The 19,719-nt window shown below is 39.3% G+C and overlaps 3 protein-coding genes across 6 annotated transcripts; 1 reads left to right on the top strand and 2 right to left on the bottom strand.

Annotated features, from left to right (window-relative positions):
• Positions 1-84: 84 nt before the first annotated feature.
• On the bottom strand, positions 85-6,490 carry LOC108597007 (semaphorin-1A). The gene is made up of 6 exons (XM_017983284.1): positions 5,895-6,490; positions 4,797-4,890; positions 2,614-3,290; positions 1,530-2,549; positions 1,282-1,465; positions 85-1,216 (listed from the first exon to the last, which is right to left on the bottom strand). The coding sequence occupies exons 1-6, from the start codon at positions 6,064-6,066 to the stop codon at positions 1,045-1,047; spliced, it is 2,319 nt and encodes a 772-aa protein (XP_017838773.1). The 5' UTR covers positions 6,067-6,490; the 3' UTR covers positions 85-1,044.
• Positions 6,491-11,119: 4,629 nt separating this feature from the next.
• LOC108597490 lies at positions 11,120-19,511 on the top strand. Of its 4 annotated transcripts, none has more exons than XM_017984069.1 (7): positions 11,120-11,250; positions 15,437-15,671; positions 15,732-15,950; positions 16,684-16,778; positions 16,837-18,418; positions 18,475-18,710; positions 18,781-19,511. In XM_017984069.1, the coding sequence occupies exons 2-7, from the start codon at positions 15,570-15,572 to the stop codon at positions 18,947-18,949; spliced, it is 2,403 nt and encodes an 800-aa protein (XP_017839558.1). In that variant the 5' UTR covers positions 11,120-11,250; positions 15,437-15,569; the 3' UTR covers positions 18,950-19,511. The 4 variants fall into 4 exon arrangements, with proteins under 4 accessions (XP_017839558.1, XP_017839557.1, XP_017839556.1 ...); XM_017984068.1 differs by lacking the exon at positions 11,120-11,250 and adding an exon at positions 11,345-11,485; XM_017984067.1 differs by lacking the exon at positions 11,120-11,250 and adding an exon at positions 15,077-15,141.
• Positions 11,818-12,324, bottom strand: LOC108597491. Its single transcript, XM_017984071.1, has 3 exons — positions 12,300-12,324; positions 12,136-12,245; positions 11,818-12,074 (listed from the first exon to the last, which is right to left on the bottom strand). The coding sequence occupies exons 1-3, from the start codon at positions 12,309-12,311 to the stop codon at positions 11,825-11,827; spliced, it is 372 nt and encodes a 123-aa protein (XP_017839560.1). The 5' UTR covers positions 12,312-12,324; the 3' UTR covers positions 11,818-11,824.
• Positions 19,512-19,719: the final 208 nt, after the last annotated feature.

Raw genomic sequence — 19,719 nt, 5'->3', positions numbered from 1 at the left:
TTTTTTCTTCTTTTATATTAGTTACATACAATATTAATATAAAAATATATATATTGTTTATTAATTCGATAAACTGCTTGTTACGGACGGACAACAGCTTATAAAGTAAACATAAAAATATAAAAATGCTGAATCTGCTTAAAATACATGCAAATATATTATTACAAGCACTTACAGTAATTTAATTTACAATTAAGTCCTTAGCATAGGCATATTTATTGTGTATTAAATATATTTTAAGGCGCGTGCTGTTACTATTTGTGCGTATTATATATTTTTTTATATTTTCAGTTTGTTTTTTTGTGGCTGGGGTTCTTCAGTTCTTAGCAAACAGCCTCATAGATGTGTGTGTGTTGAACGCATTTAGCTTAAGCTAGTTCGTACTTTAAATAGCATTACAAAAATACATGTTCTCTTATTCAATTCCTTATTGAGCTTTATGTTAGATACAAATTATATTGCTTTTGTTAGCCACACAGAGATACACAGTGGTATTCCAATTATAATTAGCTTGTTGTGTGCGAATAAGGGAGTGGCGGGGTGTGGCGGGGCGTGGCTTAGCGTGTTGCGGGCAAAAAAAACATTCAGTCTAACAGAATACTTGTAAAGAATAATAATTGTTTGAATTTCGTGTAAATTATTCGAGTTAATGGGTGGGTTCGAGTTCGAGTTCCAAGTTAACTGGCCACAGGCAAAAACTTTTGTTCAATAGAAAACAAATCTTAGCCAATTTTTGTTGTGGCCACAAAACTGTCTGATATGCTCTTAATCTTTTCACTTACAACATAAATCTAAACAATAAACATATAAACGCTATGACCTATATTCATAAATTTAACTAAACTTTTAGACACAAAACTATAACTAAATGTGTGCACAACGAATTTGAATTCGCACGCGTTTCAAACGCGCTGCAAACTGCGCTGCGTTGTGCAGATGTGGGCGTGGCTTGGGATGCATTCATAACTACACAACTAACTGCAACATAAAACAATGAAAATTCGACTAATTTTGAGGACACTGCCTGCGCCGCCAAATCTAAATCTAAATGTAAGTGCGCTTCACTTTCGTCAGTGTGGATGTTTTGCAGGGCAGCTCCTTCTCCAGATGCTCCGTTGAGTTCTTGCACTCGTGACTACGATCCTTTTCCAGATCTAAATTCGCTGCTTTCTGTGTAGTCGTATACGGATTCAGCAAGTTAATGTCCTTGAATTGTCTAGTGAACAAAGAGAAATCTACAATTAGCTGCAGCACAAAACAAAAATCAAGCAATCAACTTACATGTGCTTGTCAAAATGATTGTGGTGACTGGCATCGTGAGCGTTTTGATTGCACATCTTGATGAGAATGCCAAACCCACTGCCCAAAAGGAAGATCAACACTACAAACAATATGTAACCCAAGCTCATGGACGAGGATGAAGCCTTGTGCAGTTCATTGACAGCAGCATTGGACTTTTGTGGATCTGCAAATGCAAATAAAGATAGATGAGCGCCATTTGGCCAAAGTGCATAATGAAGCAAACTCACCATAGCTCATAACACGTTCGGGATCGACAGCAGCCTGTGGTATTTTGTTCTCGTCTATGTAATCGTTGAGCGCAAAGTCAATGCCACCGCCTGTGGGCAACTGATCGGCATTGCTGGCAGGCTGTGCCGTCGGCTGTTGGGCATTGACGCTGGCGTAGTGCAGCTTCTGTGCCTCCTCCAGCTGCGTGGGCGCCATGGTAACAATCACTGGATCGGCGCTCGTCTTGGGACACAGCGACGCCGCCGCCTTCTTTGTGGTATTCAGACTCTGCAGATAGCTCTTGGTGCCAAACTTGTGTGGGCCGACGGCCAGATTCTTGCACTCGTGCGTCTGCAAGTCCCAGGCGCAGTTCGGATCCTGCAGACTCAGGCAGCCCAGGCAGTCAACAATAAGCGAGCAATGATGCAGCGGCACTGTGACCAAGCGTCCATCGCTTACCACAACGAGTGTGTTCTTCTTGGACGAGATGACCATTTCGCGCACGGGCGTGCCCAGCGGCAGCACCTGCATCTCCGAGATGACCACAGTGCGCATGCGATCGGTGCTGCCATTCTGATGGCTATTGATCATGTTGATGAACTTGGTCACTTTGCCGTCGTCGGTGCCGCTGTAAATGACATCGTAGTGATTGCCATTGAGCGCCTTCACCTGCGGATCCACAGCTATGGCAGTCAGACGATGATGCAGATTCACTTTAGTGAGCAGTGGACGACCGTGCACGGCAGGCACAGCGCCGTCCATAAGCGGATGATTCTTGATAAAGTTAACCGAAATACTGGCCAGCGTACGCGAGTCCTCGACACATTGGCCTGGTCGTGGCTTGGGCACCTGCTGCTGCTCCACGGGCAGCCAATGCGATTGCGAGTCCTTCTGCGAGACAAAGTCACCATCAAAGGCGGCCAGTATGTCGTCCACGCGATAAGCGCAGACAGCTGAGCCGGGTATGGCATTCGCCGAAGTGGTGAACACGGCATAGATCAAGGCATGTGGACCGCTCTCCACAATGGGACTGATGGCCTCTGTTGATGCACAGCCAGAGTAAATAGAAGAACAAACTTTTTGTCATCATTTTTGTTTACTTACGTATTTCATCAAAGTAGAAGGGAAACTCGCCGGGCACGGAGCAGTTGAGTCTGGCCTTGAGGAACGATGTCCAGCTCTTGGCATGATTGTAGGGACCGCCGCGATCGTTCTTGCAGACGCGACCCACACGCGAGTAGACCGCCTTGCCAAAGTTCATGTACTCCATGGAGAGTTCGCGGAAGAAGAAGAGCACATAGCCATTGCGCTCAATGGCGCCCACAAAGTCCGGCTGATTGAGTTGCTTGAGATCATATTGCTCGGTGCGCAGATTGAGATTCTCGCGATAGATGAGCGGATCACCGCCGGAGAAGTCCGCAACAGTGGCGCTATACAGTTGGCCATCGGCAAAGGCGTAGGTGCTATTGTGTGCCGGACTATAGGGGCAGAGTCCCTGCGCCTCCACATCGCGTGTTAGCTCATAGCGCATGCTGCTGCCATCGACTGCATCCGCCGGCTGCTCCACGGGCGTATAATGACGACAGCGCGGCTTGTAAGAGTTGGTGCCACAGAGCAGTATCTGGCCATCGCTCAGGCGCGCATAGACACGCAAATAGTTGTGGCAGTCCCACTCTAGTTTGCCCTTCAAGGTGCACAGCTCGTGGTCGGCTTGCGAGCTATTCCAAACCAGGCGGCTGTTCTCCTTTAATCCACGCATGCTTATGTTGTAGATCACATCCCTGCGAAATTAAGAGAGAGCGTTAAAAATAGACAAAGACAATTGAATTAATTACTTAATTGCCAGACACGACGACTGCACACACACACACACACTTGCAAACATTTCTATTTGTCTATTTGCCAAGGTTATGTGCGCAAACAATTACAGCTCGTAGCTAAAATAATATATACATATATAGTATGTACATATATATATGTTCATCGTTTGCAATTGTGTTTTTTATTATGCACTAATTGCTGACATTTTAGTGAGCTTTAAAAAATGCTGTAGAATATGCGACTAATTTAAAAAAACATATGTCTATTAATTACAAAAAAAAGTTTACTAATGTGTGTATTTTCTACTGTTTGAGTAGCTTTAAAAATATAATTAAATTCTAAATTAAGCTTTAGTGTTTTGCTCACAATAATTCAAACATTTATTCTTACTTTTTAATAACTTCCCTTTCTACAAAAACATTTTGCCAAGATATCGTTACATTATAAATTATGTTTCTCTATAATTTTGGAAGAATGAATTTGAATTCGTGTTTTGATAATTTCAATAATTCATTTATCTCATCAACATAAAGTGCAAATTATAAATACTTATGCCAGCAAAGCAAATATTGAAATTATCGCAAGACGAATTCGAATTTCGAATGCTTTCTTCCCACGTCTTAGTAGATCTTTAAATATACAAAATAAATTATAGTCTTCTTCATTGATAATTTTACCTCATATTTTGATTGTTTAAAATAAAGATTTATACATAATAATAATCTTCAAAAAATATGGCTAATTACTTCTGAGAATTTCAAAATTGATTGGATAAATATAACTTATAAATCATTTTCTCAAATTCGCAGAACTAATTAGCATTACTTATTGCATTTTTTATTGCTCATGACAAAACCACATGACAAATGCTTGATCACCAATACTAATTTGTTTATCTTAAGCTGTTTTAATTTTTTTATGCATTCTTAAATTTGTTGATAATGCACGTAAATACAAAATGAAATTTATATTTTGCTGTTGTGCACATCGAAACTTATTGCATGCAATTCAAGCGAATGCTGAAAAGCGAAAATAAATAAAATAAATGTATACACAATGTTTTATTTAAGTTGCAGGCAAATGTTTCCAGGAAAGCCTTCTGGAAACGCGAGATTAGCACTTGCTAACAAAACTCAGATACAACAACAACAACAAGTAGCAAAAATATATTGTGGCTAGAGAATATAAATAAATAAAATATCAGCAATGCTCGTAATTTCAATGGCGCGTTAATTATTCCGCGAATCGTATTAATTGCTTTGCTGCCTTTGTATTCCTATAAATATTTAAGTTAGCTCGTGCCAATGTGCCAATGCGCATTGTGCATGCGACTCAGAGACTCAGGTAGATAGACAAACCCAATCCAATCATGCATTGTTGTTGTGATTATTGAATGCCAATCGCCATGCAAATCAACAACAACAACAATAACAAAGGTAGAAATCTTAAATTGCTCAGGTACTTACTTGGCACCAATGAGAATGCTGTCGTCATTGTGATCCAAAATCTTATAATAGTCTGTGGTGTTGCCAAAGAAACTGGCGGTGATTTTATCAGCCTCTGTTAAATGAGAAATAAAGAAAAGAAATGGGTTAATACAGCAGAGAAAAAAACGCTATAAAATGTTAATGTTTCAAATCAAAATTAGGCCTAATCAAACAAGTTGAAGAACTCAATTCTATTTTAAGCACAATATCAACTAAAAAAAATATGTATTTAATGCTTTTATATAGCTAAGATAATCATATTGCCAAAAAAAAAGAAATAGTTACAAAACAAAATATTTTAAATCTAATATGCTAAAAAATGTTTTATCTTGCAATATCAGCTATAAATGAAAATAGTTTGAAAAAATAATGTTTAGGCAACAGTTGATATATTCGCTGAACTTTTTTTATAATAGATTCTCTACTAATTCACTGTTTCTTTAGATATCGGACAAGTGCAATTAAATTTTCTTTAATAACTAAGGATCACGCGAGCGTTTTATAATTAATGCAGTTTTCTCTGCTCTAGGTAAACTACCTGAAGCTTGACATAATCTCTAGACTACTAGCATGAACCTTTTCCCTGTTCTACAAAGCAGAAGGCCTTAAAAGAAACTATAAGTTCACTATTTAACTATGTTAATTTACATAATATTGTCTAGAAACATGTAGCAATCAAAACTTAACCTTAACCTATTATTTATTTTGAACAAGCAACAAAGTTAGATAAACTATAAAAAAGAAAAAAAGTAGCTGCGGTCTTGAACAAAAATGTTCATAGCTCTTTTGCAATAAAATAGTTCTATGCATGTTTAAAATTTGTTGTTGACCACAGACCACAGAAGAGGAAACTTGAATTTGTTGCAAGCATTGCGAAAATTCGCGTTGCTTGATAAGCTGTAAGCAGCTTGTGGAAACATTGGCTTTTGTCATTGATAAACGCGCGGCAAAGCAAACAAAGCAGCGCGCGTATGAAAATGAGAAAAAACAAGATGAAAACAGCAAAAGCAACAAGTGGCACAAATAAACAACAATATCAATGTAATCGTTGTTGTGTAGCTTAAGCTTAAAACTTACTCGTCTGCAAATCGGGCCGCACATCGGGCATCCAAGCTTGGACGCTTACAAGCAACAGACCAAAGCAGATGATATGCAGCATAATGTTATTTGTTGTTGCACGATCGCGTCTGCTGTTGCCGCTGCCACTGCTGCTGTTATGTAGACATTTACTATGCTCGGTAATTAGCATTGTTGCTGGAGATGTAGCTAGAGCTGCTGCTGCTGCTGAACGTTGAAGGTCTCTTGACGTGTTCTTTAAGTAGATTCAATTGATGTGGCGCACTTGAAAATTATATTCTTGCCCGTTTGCCCGTTCTTGATGATTCAGCAAACACGCCTCGTAGTTGTAGCTGTTGGGGTGGTGCTAGTGTTGGTGTTGCTGTTGCAACTGTTGCTGTTAACAGACTGACTGACTGGGTGATTGCTGCCAGTGGGTCTATGGGGGTCTGGAAATCAGTTGTGTGGCTGTTGGTGCGGGCCTGGGCCTGGCCTCTCTGACTGGTTTTAATCACTGCCGTTTGTCATTTTGATTGCTGCCATTCGCTTTAGCTGCTGCTGCTGCTGTCGCAAGCATATCTGTTGCTATTGTTGTTGTTGTTGAAGTGACCGCCAACTGCACAATAATAATTTTCACTACGTTTTGTTTGTTTTATATACGCTTATTAATGCTATTAGTTGATGTTGCTGCTGGTGCTGCTGCCTCCACAAAAAAGAAAACGCTAAACCTGCAATGAGATGAGAAAAAGATTGTTGTGAATTAATGCACCGAATGCGAATGCGAAAGCTTATTCGTGCGGAATGTCAAGAATTTCATTCGACTAGTCTGCCCCGCTCGCCCCTCTCCCCATTGAGAGCTAATATGCCATTATTTGTTGCTTTTTAAACGACTTGATTTTTTTTTTAGCATTAATGTCACACCACAAAAAAAAGCGTCGTTTGTTACACTTAATTTTGCTGCCCAGATTAAGTTATTACAGCTATTAAGTTATTTGCTTTGTTTAAAACTTGTACACAAAGAAAAAAAATATATTCATCTTGCATGACATTTTGTTTGTTTGTTTCAGTAGCTCTCTAATTCCAATGCTAATTAAGTTTGCAGCGTTTTCTAATTTATTTGGTTTCCATATTTGTTACACATTTATTACCGCATCAAAGCACAAAATTTTGCTTGTATAATCGCGAAACTGGTTTCGGCATTTGTTACTCCAATTGTTTGCTAATTCTGCTAATAAACAACAACAAAACACTTTCTACAGCGTTGTGTGTTTTTTTATATTTTATGCTTTAACTGCAAAATTTCAACGAATGAACGAACTGAACTGAACTGAACCGCGCGTGTAGCGAACTCGACAAGCACTGAAAGTAACGGCAAAACATAAAACGGAAGCAACAATAACACAACACAAAGTTACACCCACACTAGTGCATACAAAACTAGCGCAGATTGAGCAGCACTGCCACATGAGCTATCTCTGTCATTCACTTGTCAACTGTCGCTACCTTACGCGCTCGCTCTCTCTCTCTCTCTCTTTCTAGCTCTGAATATGTCACGCATGGCTTCATCGCGTCCTGTTCCTGGGCCTGCTATCGCGTATGATTCATAGTTTTTCCAGCTTTTGTTGGAAATCACGTGCGGTATTTTCCAAAATATAATATTCTACCTTTGAACATGCTGCATGCCATTTGCCAACTAATTAGTTTTTGCCGTTTAAAGGACGTGCTCTCCTGCCAAAGGCACTCATCACACGTTCTCACACACACACGTTTTTTCCCCGTGTGGGTTTTCAGGTTTTTCTTTTTTATTAGCCTAGCCTGAGGAAATTCATGCTACAGTTTTTCTCACGCCTCACGCCTGTCGTCACACTTGGACAACTTTTACCTGCAAGTAACGACGACGACGACAATCGAGATCTTCAAATAAATTGCTTTATTGACCAACTACCGAAGGCCACAACTTGTCTTGTCTTGTCTTTGTTGTCAATGAATTTTGTGACTCGATCCGCTGTTAAGCTCGTTGCATTGTCGTCAGTGGTGTCAGTTTTCCAGCTTGAAGGTTTTCAGCAAACCGATCGCAGTCGGTCGGTCGTTCGGTCAACTGAACCCCCGGCTGACTTTTTGGCTCATGTGGTTTCGCTCAGATGCGCCTAAATTATGGGGGCTTCGCAATTGGCCTTTAGAGCAGAGCAGAGCAAGCGCGCGAGGGTGGTTTCTAAACTACAAGGTGTGAAAAAGGCGCGCACTTTAATTAACCAACATTAAACATTAAATTGGTTTGCCGTTGTCTAGCTGGAAAGTCTAAATTATATGTTGCTAGGTCACATAATTGGACGGTATTAAGAACTTTTCTAAGAAGAAAATTCATAGCTAAATATGAATTTGAATGAACAAGCAATGATTGCATTTTAACATTCGAGCTTATGTTATAACTTTTTAAATGAACTAAATTTATTCATTAATATATAATTTTTGACTATTTTAAGCTATTGATATTTTAATAAAAAGCATTATATTGTGCTACTATTGGACTAAAGCTAGTTAGCATTGAATAAATGAATAAATAAGCATATTTACTTTGCAACTCTCGCGTAGTACGAATAATTCTACAAACGTCAGACTCTGAGCTGAGGTATCAATTTTTATTTATATATTTCTCATATTTCATAGCAGCATTTGGTTCAATGCCAGGAAGTGTGTTCCGCTTTTGGCGTTCGATGCTGGGGTGATCGGAGATGTGCTGACTGGCCTAAAATAATTATTTAGCTCGCTCTCTAGCTAATGCTGGCTTAAATAACAAATGCAGTCAGATGCTGCTGTGTTGAGAGCAAGAGCAAACAAGATGTTCGGGCATGTCTTGTCTGCTGGCACACATAAGTTTAGAGATAAGCAAGATAAGCCAGATGCACAGCAGCGATAACGGTGAAATGTATGTCACGTTTGTCGCTTTGTTTGCCGTTTGCCGCTTTATGCTTATGGCTGCCAATTGTGTGTGGGAAGTGTGAGCGTGCTAATTGATAGATAAGTCGCCGCGTCTGCCAGTGGTACGTGCTCTATAAGAAATTGATACCAGTACCAGAGGCATGCGTCTAGTTATTAGAGACAAACATATATGAAAAACTATATAGTATATTCACACACACTCACACACACACAAATGTTGGCTAGAAACCCGATCTGCAGATTGGCAGCAACCAGTTTTTTGTCTGTGGGCGTTCGTTTAGTCAATGCTCAAGGGGCTTAGAGTTAGTGGCAACAGGTGGCTCGAGCGCTGCCACCTGTGAATTTTCCTTATAAAGTGGCAATTGCAGCCACTAGACTGACTGGCTCGAGCTGTCTATTTAGAATTCTGGTTATACGACAGACAGACTTAAATATTTATTAAGGAAATTAGTTGGGCAAGAAATTGCATATAGCAAACATATATCTGCTATATGTTTGTAAATGTTTAAGACAAAAGCCAGCTAATTTATGTAAAATCTAAGCATGTAAAATGCTTAATGACCTGTTGCTAATTTTACTGTTAACAATCTTGAGAGCTCGCAGCACCAATTACAAGTTCCCTTCTCCCAACTCTGCTCTAATTAGTTATTTATTCTTTTGCTCTGGCGCGTTTGTCTTGTCGATTTTGTTTTATTGTTTTTGCTAGAGCTTTTTATTATGCTTTTGTTTCGAGCTGTGTGTGTGTGTGTGTGTGTCTCTTATCACTTCAGAGTTCAGTTCAATGCACTTTCCAAGACTTTAGCTGGCTTCTTATGCTTACTGCTATCCATGGAACAATCGAGCTGGGCCCAACTATCGCATTACTTCCGATTTACTATCAACCTCCTACATGATTCAGACATTGGAGCACATATAATACAAAAACCTGTTTGCTCGTCAAGATGCTTATTTTTTTTCAACGGAAGCGCAAATGATTCAGACCGTTCAAAGTGTAACAAATGAACTTTTCGATACAACAAATACACACACTACATATCGTATATACTGTATATGTTTATACTATAATGAGCGTGACAAATATGGTTTGAACAACTTGTTCATTCACAAAAAAGCCAAAACGCTCAATAAATGTTCAACGTTTACGTCAAATGAACGTGGGAGTTTTAATTTGAAGTTTACCAACGCGTTTAAATCAAGCAAACAAACAAACAAACACACGTATGTATATATAAATTATTTACACAGTTGCAGCGCATGCATTTGTATGTAGAATTTATTAGAGCTGGAGAGAGAGCGAGCTAAAGAGAGTGGACTGACTGCAGCGAGGTTAAGTGGGACACACTGCGCGTTCCACTTTGGGCAGCAGCCAGCTTTGACACTTTGACACTCAACGCACTTAAGCTTAAAATCAACTCGTTGTTGTTGCCTTTTTTTTTTTGGGCGTTGTTAAAGCACTTTGGCATTATGAATTTAAATTCATATTTCTTTGGCTTTACCGTTAGGCTAGCAGTCGCGTTTGTGAATTCAAATTTATAGAACAGAACACCGCGAATTGATTATGCTGCTAATTTATTAGATTTTCTAGCCGAGACTCTTTGCTCTGTTAGCGGCAGGCAGTTAACTTGTTTTCTGCTGCCTTTTACAGTTCTTGGCCAGACAGCACTCCACCTCGCCTGCGACTGCTTAGAAGTGGTTGTGCTGAGGTGGATTTTGGGGTGGGGGGAAACAAGTCCACCAATTCACCTGTAGCTGTGTATCGTGTTGTGTTTAGTTTATTTTTTACTTCTGCTCTCCCGCTCACACTTTTGCTCTTTACTTTAGCACATTGCCTTCGATCACTTTGCTGCTGTTTACAGCGCGTTACACACACATGTACTCGCTCACACATGCATACACACACACACACACACACTTGTACGATTTATGTATTTTCTTGTATTACTAGTTTTTTTTTGTTAAGCTTATGCTTCATGTTTGGTTTGTTTATATGTGTGTAGTAGAGTGTGTGGTGTGTGCATAAATTAAAAGAGAGAAAAACACACGTCTGTACACAATAAAAACCTGTTTGTTGCTTTACTCTGGGTGTGGGCAGACGAGACGCGAGCACGGCGCGGGGGTTGTACGCTTGAGTTGGCTTGTGGACGTAGTTTTTTTTTTGTTGCTTTTATAAGGTAGCATCACAATAGCATTGATTTAAAACACCTTTTAATCACTTAAACTTTAATATTTATACATTCTTTCATTGTACACACAACCCTTAGAGACTTGTACAGCCTTTTAACTCACCAAAATTCATAAAAAATGTTCAAATAATGATCAAATTAAGCGAAAAACACGAACTCCACAAAAATACACTCTTCACACTACGACGGCCATTTTGCTTTGCCTGTTGTTTGGTATACACAACCAGGGATGATGCGCTTGCAAAGCAGAGCTAGTAAGTATCGATAGTAAGCGATATTTTCCCCAACTATCGCGAGATATATAATAATATATCGAGCAGGCTTAATCGCATCGAGTTGTAACGCATCGATGCTTTTCAAAACGATTCCTTCATACAGACGGTGTGTGTTTTCATTTGTGTAACGCTATTTACATTAAAATGAAACGGTGTATTAATAATTAAACTGCAGCGAAAACGGCATCGCAAATATATTTGCAATGTCTGGCAAGTAAGTGAATAAACATACGCGTTGTATTAAGCCGACTGCGGCATTTTTCTTTGCACTGTGTGGGCAGCTGTATGCAACCGCTTGGAGGGGGGCTGTGTGTATGTGAATGTGAGGGTATTTCTGACACCCACACTAATGCAACCCCTTAACAATAAGCTGCTGATAAGCGAGAAATCGATAAAGCTCCCGCCTGTTTACAAGTATGAAGTACATAAATTATTTTTAGCCTAGAGCATTCCTTGCTCAATAAAAATATGCATTCAGTCAAGTTATAGAAGCGAAATAACAAATCGAAGCTAATAATGTTTATTTTTGATACAGAATATGTGACTTTGATTTTTAGCCGGCTGCTGATTTCAACAGGTTTGGGCTTAAGCCAAGTATAGCAAATGGAATATCCATTGGCTTGCCTGTTGCAGTATATCTATAGTTGGCAAAATAGCCATTTTGGCCGGCCATATAAATCACGAGCAGCTTTCCACCCTCAATATCAAAAGTTTGCTGAAAAACGCCGCTGAGCTTCGGGTTGCCAGGCTCTGTCTCTTGCACCGATTCCCGTCGTACACTCGTGCCAACCGGATGCCGAATGCTAAGTAAATAACAGTGCATTAGTTTGATATATAAATTGCCTGCATATATCACTCACTCACCTTAGCACATAAGGTGGGTTGCGTGCTTCCCACTGATTGCCACCAATTTGACGCGGAACGAGCGTTGCAGGCGTCGCTGCCGCCAAGTTGACAATTAGAATGATAATTAACTATTGCTAGTTTTGAATATAGTTTTTTTTTAGTAGAATCTATTGCTAACTCACCGCCCCAAACATATTCTTGTCGATTTGTTTACCTCCAGCATGCAACTAACTGTTGAAGCTCCGGCATCTCTCATATTTAAAATGGCAAATGCTGGGAAAAAACAAGTTTCTATGACTACGGTGAGGTGGCAAAAAATAAATCAACGAACTTTAATTATAACCCAATAACTATCAATCCACCTATCAATTCATAATTAATAAAAGACTGAGGCTGACTGTTACTCATCAAATTAAGATATAACAAATTGGCAGCTAAAAATATTGTATGCAAGAACTTCCAACTTTGTTTGCATAACAAATTCACAGGGAAAATTTACGGTTCTGCTCATTGATTAACAATCCAATAAATACCATTGTCAAATTTATGCTAAATTTTATAAAAGCAGAAAAGAGATTAGGAATTTTCCTAACTGACTTTATTTCTCAAATACTTATTAATGATTTTAAGCAAGTATACAAACATAATTTATATTTAAAAAAATAAATATAGAAATATATACTTAAGAAATATGTTATATGTTAGAGCTTATGAGGAAATCGCTGAAAACATAAACATAAATAAATTGAGCAATATTATTTTCTAGTTATGCAAATAATCGAATCATTGAAAATATATTAATGAAATTGTTCATGCAAAGTAATTCTACCTAATCGTCAGTAATGCTGGAAGTTCCTAAAGGTATGCTTTAATATTTATTACAAAAAATTTATTTTCAAATATATTTACGAGTAGCTTATAGTCAAAACCTAATAACCTCAGGGCAGGATTCGCAACTTTGGTATTGTAGGCATTTGGGGATTTTTTTCTGTTCTTTTCAAATATTTTATAACAATTTGTTTTACATGTTCGAAGAATTCGATAAAAATAAAACAGTGTCTTTGTCAACGAATATTCTAGTATGAGTCGTTTGGATCTATTTGGCATTTAAAAATCAAATTTAGCAATTTAAAATGCAGCTTATGTTAATAATTAAAATGACACCCACACTTATCCCCTTAACAATAAGCTGCTGATAAGCGAGAAATCGATAAAGCCCCCGCCAGTTTATGAAGTACTTAAATGCAATCAGTCAAGTTATAGGAGCGCAATAACAAATTAAAGCTATTAATGTTTATTTTTGATACAGAAGCTAAGACTTGATTGTTATCCGCTCGATGATTTCAACGCCGTTACACTGAGAGGAATTGGCAAAGCCATTTCGGTTGGCTTGCCTGCTGCATTTTTAAAATATGTATACCTGGCTACATAGCCATTTTGGCCGGCCATATAATTCACTTTCAGCTCTCCACCCTCATTATCAAAAGATTAGTAAAAATATCCGCTGAGCTTTGGGTTGCCAGGCTCTGTCTCTTCCACCGATTCCTCTCGTAGATGTTCAATGCTAAGTAAATAACAGTACATTAGTTTGATATATGAATTGCTTGCATATCACTCACTGTAACAAATAAGGTGAGTTGTCTGGTTCCAACCGATACTCAAACTCATCAATTTGACGCTTAACGAGTGTTGCAGGCGCCGCTGCCGCCAAGTTGACAATCAGAATAACAATCAACTATGGTTAGTTTTAAATATAGTTTTTTTTTTTAGTTGAATCCCATTGCCAACTCACCTCCCTAAACATAATCTTGTCAATCTGTTTACCTCCAGCTTGAAACTAAGCGGTGAAGCTCCGGCCGCTCTCATATTTAAACTGGCAAATGCTAGAAAAAAAAAAAGTTTCTGTGACAACCCTGAATGAATTAACGAACTTTAATTATAACCCAATAACTAAAGCTACAAAAATTATGTTCAGAACTTCCAAGTTTGCTTACATAAAAAATTTACGGAAATTTTACGGCTCTGCCTTATGAATATCCATCTAATAATACTATTGTCAAATTTTTGATACATTTTAATTGAGGAGAATAGATTAGAGATTTTTTATCTAACTTTATTTTTAAATTACTAATTTTTTAAGCAAATATAGAAACAAATTTTGTATTTAATATTTATTTAAACATAACCTTATTAAAAAGATATTAGAAACACAGTTTCTATGTTAGAGCTCATTGCATATTAAAAACATGTTTACTTAACTTTAACCTCCAGTTCCTCCAGTGATTTTGTTCACCCACTTATGCCATTCCGTTTGTATAATTGAAGTATTTCTTTTGCAAATGTCACGTTGCCTGTTGCATAAGGATTCGTTTCGTTTGTGTAACAGTTTGTGCTTTGTATTCATGCGGAAATAGCCGAACAAAATTATTTTATAGTTATGCAAATAATCGAAACGTTAAAAGTTTATTCATCAAATTGTTAGTGCTTAAATGCTTCTACCTAATCGTTAGTTCCGCTGGAAGTTTCAAAAAGTATGCCATAACAATTATTATAAGAGCTATGAACATGTTTTCAAGTTTGACTAGTAGTTTATATTTTAAGCCTAATAACCATTAAACGAGGTTATTTATTATATTTGCTCAATATAATCTATGCATATTTTATATTTGCTTTATATGTTTGTTTCTAGTAAAATATTTTATTACATTGCCGCAGAATTCGATAAAAAGTTATGTTACATTAGTTTATTATTTAAATTATAAATAGTTTAGGGCTTGCTTAATACAGTAAGCCAACTTTCTCGTTGTAACTGCTTCAATTGGCTTTGAAAATAATATTGCTTTACGGCCACCACAATAAGCTTAACAACAACAATACCCCAGCCCCAGCCACTGCTCACAACAACAACAACAACAACAACAACAATTGACTCACCTGTTCGAGTGTAACAAGTGTGAGGAGAATTTATAAAACAATGTCGCTGCCTCATATCACATTTATCAGCGCTAGACAGCTGGCAATTCAGTTAGTATTTCTCTTGGCGTTGATAAGAGCTGCCACGATGCGGCTTTAGCTTAAATAAAATTGCAAATTGTTGCGTATACTATTTGTTTGTATAATTTAATTCTCGTTGCCCTTGCTCTTGACAAAATGTTTAAAGAGTGGCGCAATGCAAGGCACAAGCGCCAGCAACAACAGCAACATCAAACGCGACAACAAAGACTAAAGCAGCTGCAACGTCGCATGCTCGATAGGTGACTCTCAAACTGTAACTGTAATAAACTACATTATCAACATTTGTGTATTTCTATTTGAACAGAGAGACGCAGATTGTGTTTGTCTACGACACAGAGTGTCTGAAGGATGAAGCAGATGATCCCATCTCAGCAGTGCTTTACTTTCATCCCAGCTGGGTGTCGGATACACAGAAGGTGGCGCTCTGTGGACAGCTCATGGGCACCTCCTATTTTCTCAAGGATTGCTTCTTCAAGCCACGCATCATAGCATTGCAAAATGGCAAATTCGTGCTTAGGGAATTGGGACGCTTTATCCTGGTAAGCTATAAATAACAAAAAAAAAAACAGTTTATCATATTGATGAATATTTTTTCTTAGGCTGTGGGCACAGATCGCAACATTCCGGATCATCTGCTGGAGAGCCGTGCGGATGTGTTAGGCTCGTTGCTCAAGTTTTTTCATCGCGATCTGCAGACTTTGTACGAACTCCCTGGTCGCAATCTCTGCGAGAGATTATATCATATTTTCGATACATATCTACCCATGCTAAATGACACGATGACCTTTGAAGATGTTCCCAAGTTACGCATGCCCAAGGTAGGTAAAACTAAAGTAAACATTTAAATTTAAAACGCTCCTGCAAAGTTATAGTTAAGCATTAGGAATTTCAATTCATGTCAAAGCCACAAAGAAAGACAAAATTAAATTCAAAACAATGTTTCAGTATAGAATTTATTGATTTTGTATTAAGATGCCTCAGCTATATGCATAAAAAAATTAAGAGCATATTGTGAAAAGTTAAAGTTTGACTAAGTTATGCATATTCGACTTTTTATCAAAAATATTTGGTTCATACTTACGATTTGTATATAAAACATTTAGAGCATAAATAGTAAGCAAGAGTAAGAGTAAGGCTCAGAAATATTTTATTGAATTGTTCCACAATTAGGCTATACTTCAAATAAGAAAATTTTATTCATTGATTCGCCAAATGTTCTTATATTTAGCTTTAATACTTTCTTTGTTGAGCATTAAGCTAGTGTACCTCTCATGCTCAGTCTCTAACTGTAAACATATGTACATCAATTAATGCAGTCAAATAAACCGCAGCAGCGGCTGAGCGGAATGTGGGAGGCTGGTAGACAAGGCGGCAGGTCAATTGTGTATGGACAGGTGGACTATAAGCAATTTAAAGAGCTCTGCCGGCATAGAAAATAAATATTTATAAGCTAGTGTTGGTGGAAGCTGCCTGTGCCATTCTGGGATATATCAATCAATAACATATCAGCATAATAAGAAGTTTAATAAACTATTTTTATTTTATTTGCAGACCGCTAGCCATATCTATCTGGAGGCCATACAGACACTTCAGAGCTGTCAGCAGACACGGGGCGTTCTCGCCGGTGCGATACTCTACCACAACAAGTAAGTTGCTTCAGCTTAGCAGCGATATTTACAACTAATCAATGTCTATTGCTTTTAGAGTTGTTGCTACACAACTGGGCGATGTTATCACCAAGCAGCTGGTTCTAACGGAGCCACGTTATGTGCGTAGCACCGCCGAGCAGCTGAACTTGCAACAGTTCCACATACCACATGGCGTGCAAATGTTTGCGGTTTATCTGGATCGGCAGCAGTACCGCAAGCTCAGCTCCCAGGCACAACGCGCGCAGAATCTGCACACGCAGACATCGCAGCTGACGTCCAGTGGTTTGCCCTTTCAGTATGCTAAGCGCAAGTTGAAGCGCGACAAGTCGTTGATTTTCAGTCACATACCAGAGGAGGAGCAGTCGTCCACAGGCACAGAAGAAGAAGGAGCAGCAGCAGCAGCAGCAGCCACAGCCACAGCCAAAGTGGAGCTGCCAACGGCGCGTCCCAAGTCTATGCGTCCCACTCACTTGCCGCTGCGTTTGAAGAGTCTGCATAGCAAGGATATACCCGAGTCGGGCATAGCATCGATTAACTTTGACGAAACAGATTCGTATCCGGAGTTTATTGGACGCACCAGTGTCTGCAATACGCCCATGACCGAGAACAAAGTGTTGCCGGTGGCCAGCGTCATGTCTATTTGTGCCAATCCCGATGAGCAGCAGGGCGATGCGCATAATTCAAATGGCAAGACAGCAAGTGAAGTGACAACGGTGAATTCGGGCTCCTCCTCCGGATCCCAGCGCAGTTCGATCAAGAAAGATGTTGAAAGGTTCTTCCACAACTTTATTGGCACGCCCAGCAAGCAGGAGCAACGTCGCAAGTCCTCAGCTGACTTGCAGGATGCACTGCGTGCCGTCTCCAAGAAACTGGGCCATATGGCGGTTGGCTTAAAGACGGACGTGAATCGAAATGGCGAAGCGGATAGCTTAGATGTCTCGCCGGATTATGTAGAGAATGATGAGGATGAGCGCACCAGCTCCAACACCATTAGCGATCCCACCTATCCGGTGTTTAACATACATGGCAAGCAGATCTCACGCAACTTGTTCGAGCAGTTTGTGGACCAGTATCGCCGGCTCTATGGCGCTGCCAGTGAGCAGGCTGCTGAGGATGAGGAGTTGGCAGCACTGGTGGTCGAATTCGCCGAGTTCACCAAGGAGATAACACAGCTGGAGGAGGACATGCGTAAAAAGGCGGCGGAAATGGATGCAGCCGATGGGAATCTCAACAAATCAGCCGCAAAGACGCCGCAGGACAAGCGCTCTATGTGTCTGCCGCTCAAACCAGCAGGCGAACCTACCGCGGAGTTTACATATACAAAGCGTCTGCCGGCGCAGACCGTGCCCCTAACACCGCTTATGGCTAAGCTCTCAGTGCTGGCGATGACCGAAACGCCCATTGAGATAGAAACACCAGTCGCCAGCGTCAAAAGCTTGTCACGCCGCAACTCACTGAAGTGCGAGGATGCAGTCGATGCACTGGCTGTTTACACCCAGCCCACCAGCTTTGCCAGCAGATTCGTAGACGATGGAATGCAGCGCGCAGAGCTTTACATATGCGGGCAGCAGAACATGACGCTGCTGCTGCTCATGGAGGAAGGCGCCTGTCAACAGCAGCCCATTGTCCAAAAAATGGTGAGTAGTGTACTTAAGCTCAAATATAATATAAGTTGATATCATTTGTTTGCCAGTTTGATATTTGTGTGTCCAAGTTTCCACACATGGAAGCTCAGTTGAGTCAAACGCTCAATGTCAATTTGGAGGGCGATCAGCGTGATGGCGGCGACTACAGCTTTGTATGCGTTGATTCCCAATGGGAGTGCCGGCAGCGCAATGGGCCCTGGATTCCATTGGACCTAAGGACGCTGGAGTGCATGCATCACGATCTGCAGGTGTCCAACAGCCAACTCACCGATTTGACATTGCGGTAAGTAGAATATTCAATTATCTGCTATAGTGCGCTTGTTATATTGATTTTCTGCTCTTTGCTCGCACAGCTCGCAGGACACCGTCTTCTATGGCTACAAGTGTGGACGCACAGAGTTCTTCTACAAGGAGCCCACACATCAGATTAATGGCATACCACCGCCCTCGGATCCTGTCGGCAGCATAAAGAAGCGCGCAAGGTCTCGACTCGAGCGTGATTATTCCTACATGCTATTGTAATGTGTAAACTAAACTACTCTGCATACAAATACTCGCATGAATAGCCAAACAAAGATTAATGAAATAGTAGCTTAAATGTCCATAAATGTTATATGGGAATAACACAGCATGTAGATGTTTTCCCTTTGCCAATTAAATGCCATCCGTTTTAACTGTAACTTACTTTGCCATCCCGCTCTCGCTGCCTGTGTGCACCGCTTGCCGTGCAATACTTTTTGTTTAAACAATTTTCAACTTTTTACTCAAGTCAATATAAAATATTGGCCATACTCGCGTCTGTGCACACAGCAGTTTTTAAAGAACATAAGTTTAAGCATTTCGTATTTCATTTACATTCCTTGAGCTTAAGTAGCAATTGTTAAAAGCATTTTCATTTGCATTAAATCGTTGTTTACACTTTAATTTATTTAGTATTTAGTTATTTAGCAATGTATTTTAGTTTCGATACGTATTTTGACGTGCCAATTTATAAGCAAAATGCTAATATTATACTCAATATATGTGTCTATATATGCATATGAATGTTTTTGTGCATATATTTTAGCAAATGTGCAATATAAACAAAAAGTAACTATTATTTTTTGAGTTGTATTTTGTGGATTTTAACAAACATAAATGTAATAAGATATGAATAATGCATATTAAGATATGTATGCTATATATATTTTAATAAACCAAACAGTTACATGCGTTTTAACAATTACCTTGATTTTTTGCTGTGGGGAATTTCTAGCAAAAATCCCAACGTAAGTGTAAGACCCAAAACAATT

The sequence above is a fragment of the Drosophila busckii genome, chromosome 2R, assembly GCF_011750605.1.
Source record: "Drosophila busckii strain San Diego stock center, stock number 13000-0081.31 chromosome 2R, ASM1175060v1, whole genome shotgun sequence".
Classification (NCBI taxonomy): Eukaryota; Metazoa; Arthropoda; class Insecta; order Diptera; family Drosophilidae; genus Drosophila; species Drosophila busckii.
This window is presented reverse-complemented; position numbering and strand designations above follow the sequence as displayed.

What these genes read in the sequence shown, in the direction of transcription:
- LOC108597490 (XM_017984066.2), top strand. Translation starts at nt 15,268, where the DNA reads ATGTTTAAAGAGTGGCGCAATGCAAGGCACAAGCGCCAGCAACAACAG. An exon ending in CCAAGTTACGCATGCCCAAG is followed by an intron (nt 15,951 to 16,683) that starts GTAGGTAAAACT and finishes TTTTATTTGCAG; the next exon opens with ACCGCTAGCCATATCTATCT. An exon ending in CTCACCGATTTGACATTGCG is followed by an intron (nt 18,711 to 18,780) that starts GTAAGTAGAATA and finishes TTGCTCGCACAG; the next exon opens with CTCGCAGGACACCGTCTTCT.
- LOC108597007 (XM_017983284.1), bottom strand. Translation starts at nt 6,066, where the DNA reads ATGCTAATTACCGAGCATAGTAAATGTCTACATAACAGCAGCAGTGGC. An exon ending in CTTCTACTTTGATGAAATAC is followed by an intron (nt 2,550 to 2,613) that starts GTAAGTAAACAA and finishes GTGCATCAACAG; the next exon opens with AGGCCATCAGTCCCATTGTG. An exon ending in AATCATTTTGACAAGCACAT is followed by an intron (nt 1,217 to 1,281) that starts GTAAGTTGATTG and finishes TTTGTTCACTAG; the next exon opens with ACAATTCAAGGACATTAACT.
- LOC108597491 (XM_017984071.1), bottom strand. An exon ending in AACCCACCTTATGTGCTAAG is followed by an intron (nt 12,075 to 12,135) that starts GTGAGTGAGTGA and finishes TTATTTACTTAG; the next exon opens with CATTCGGCATCCGGTTGGCA.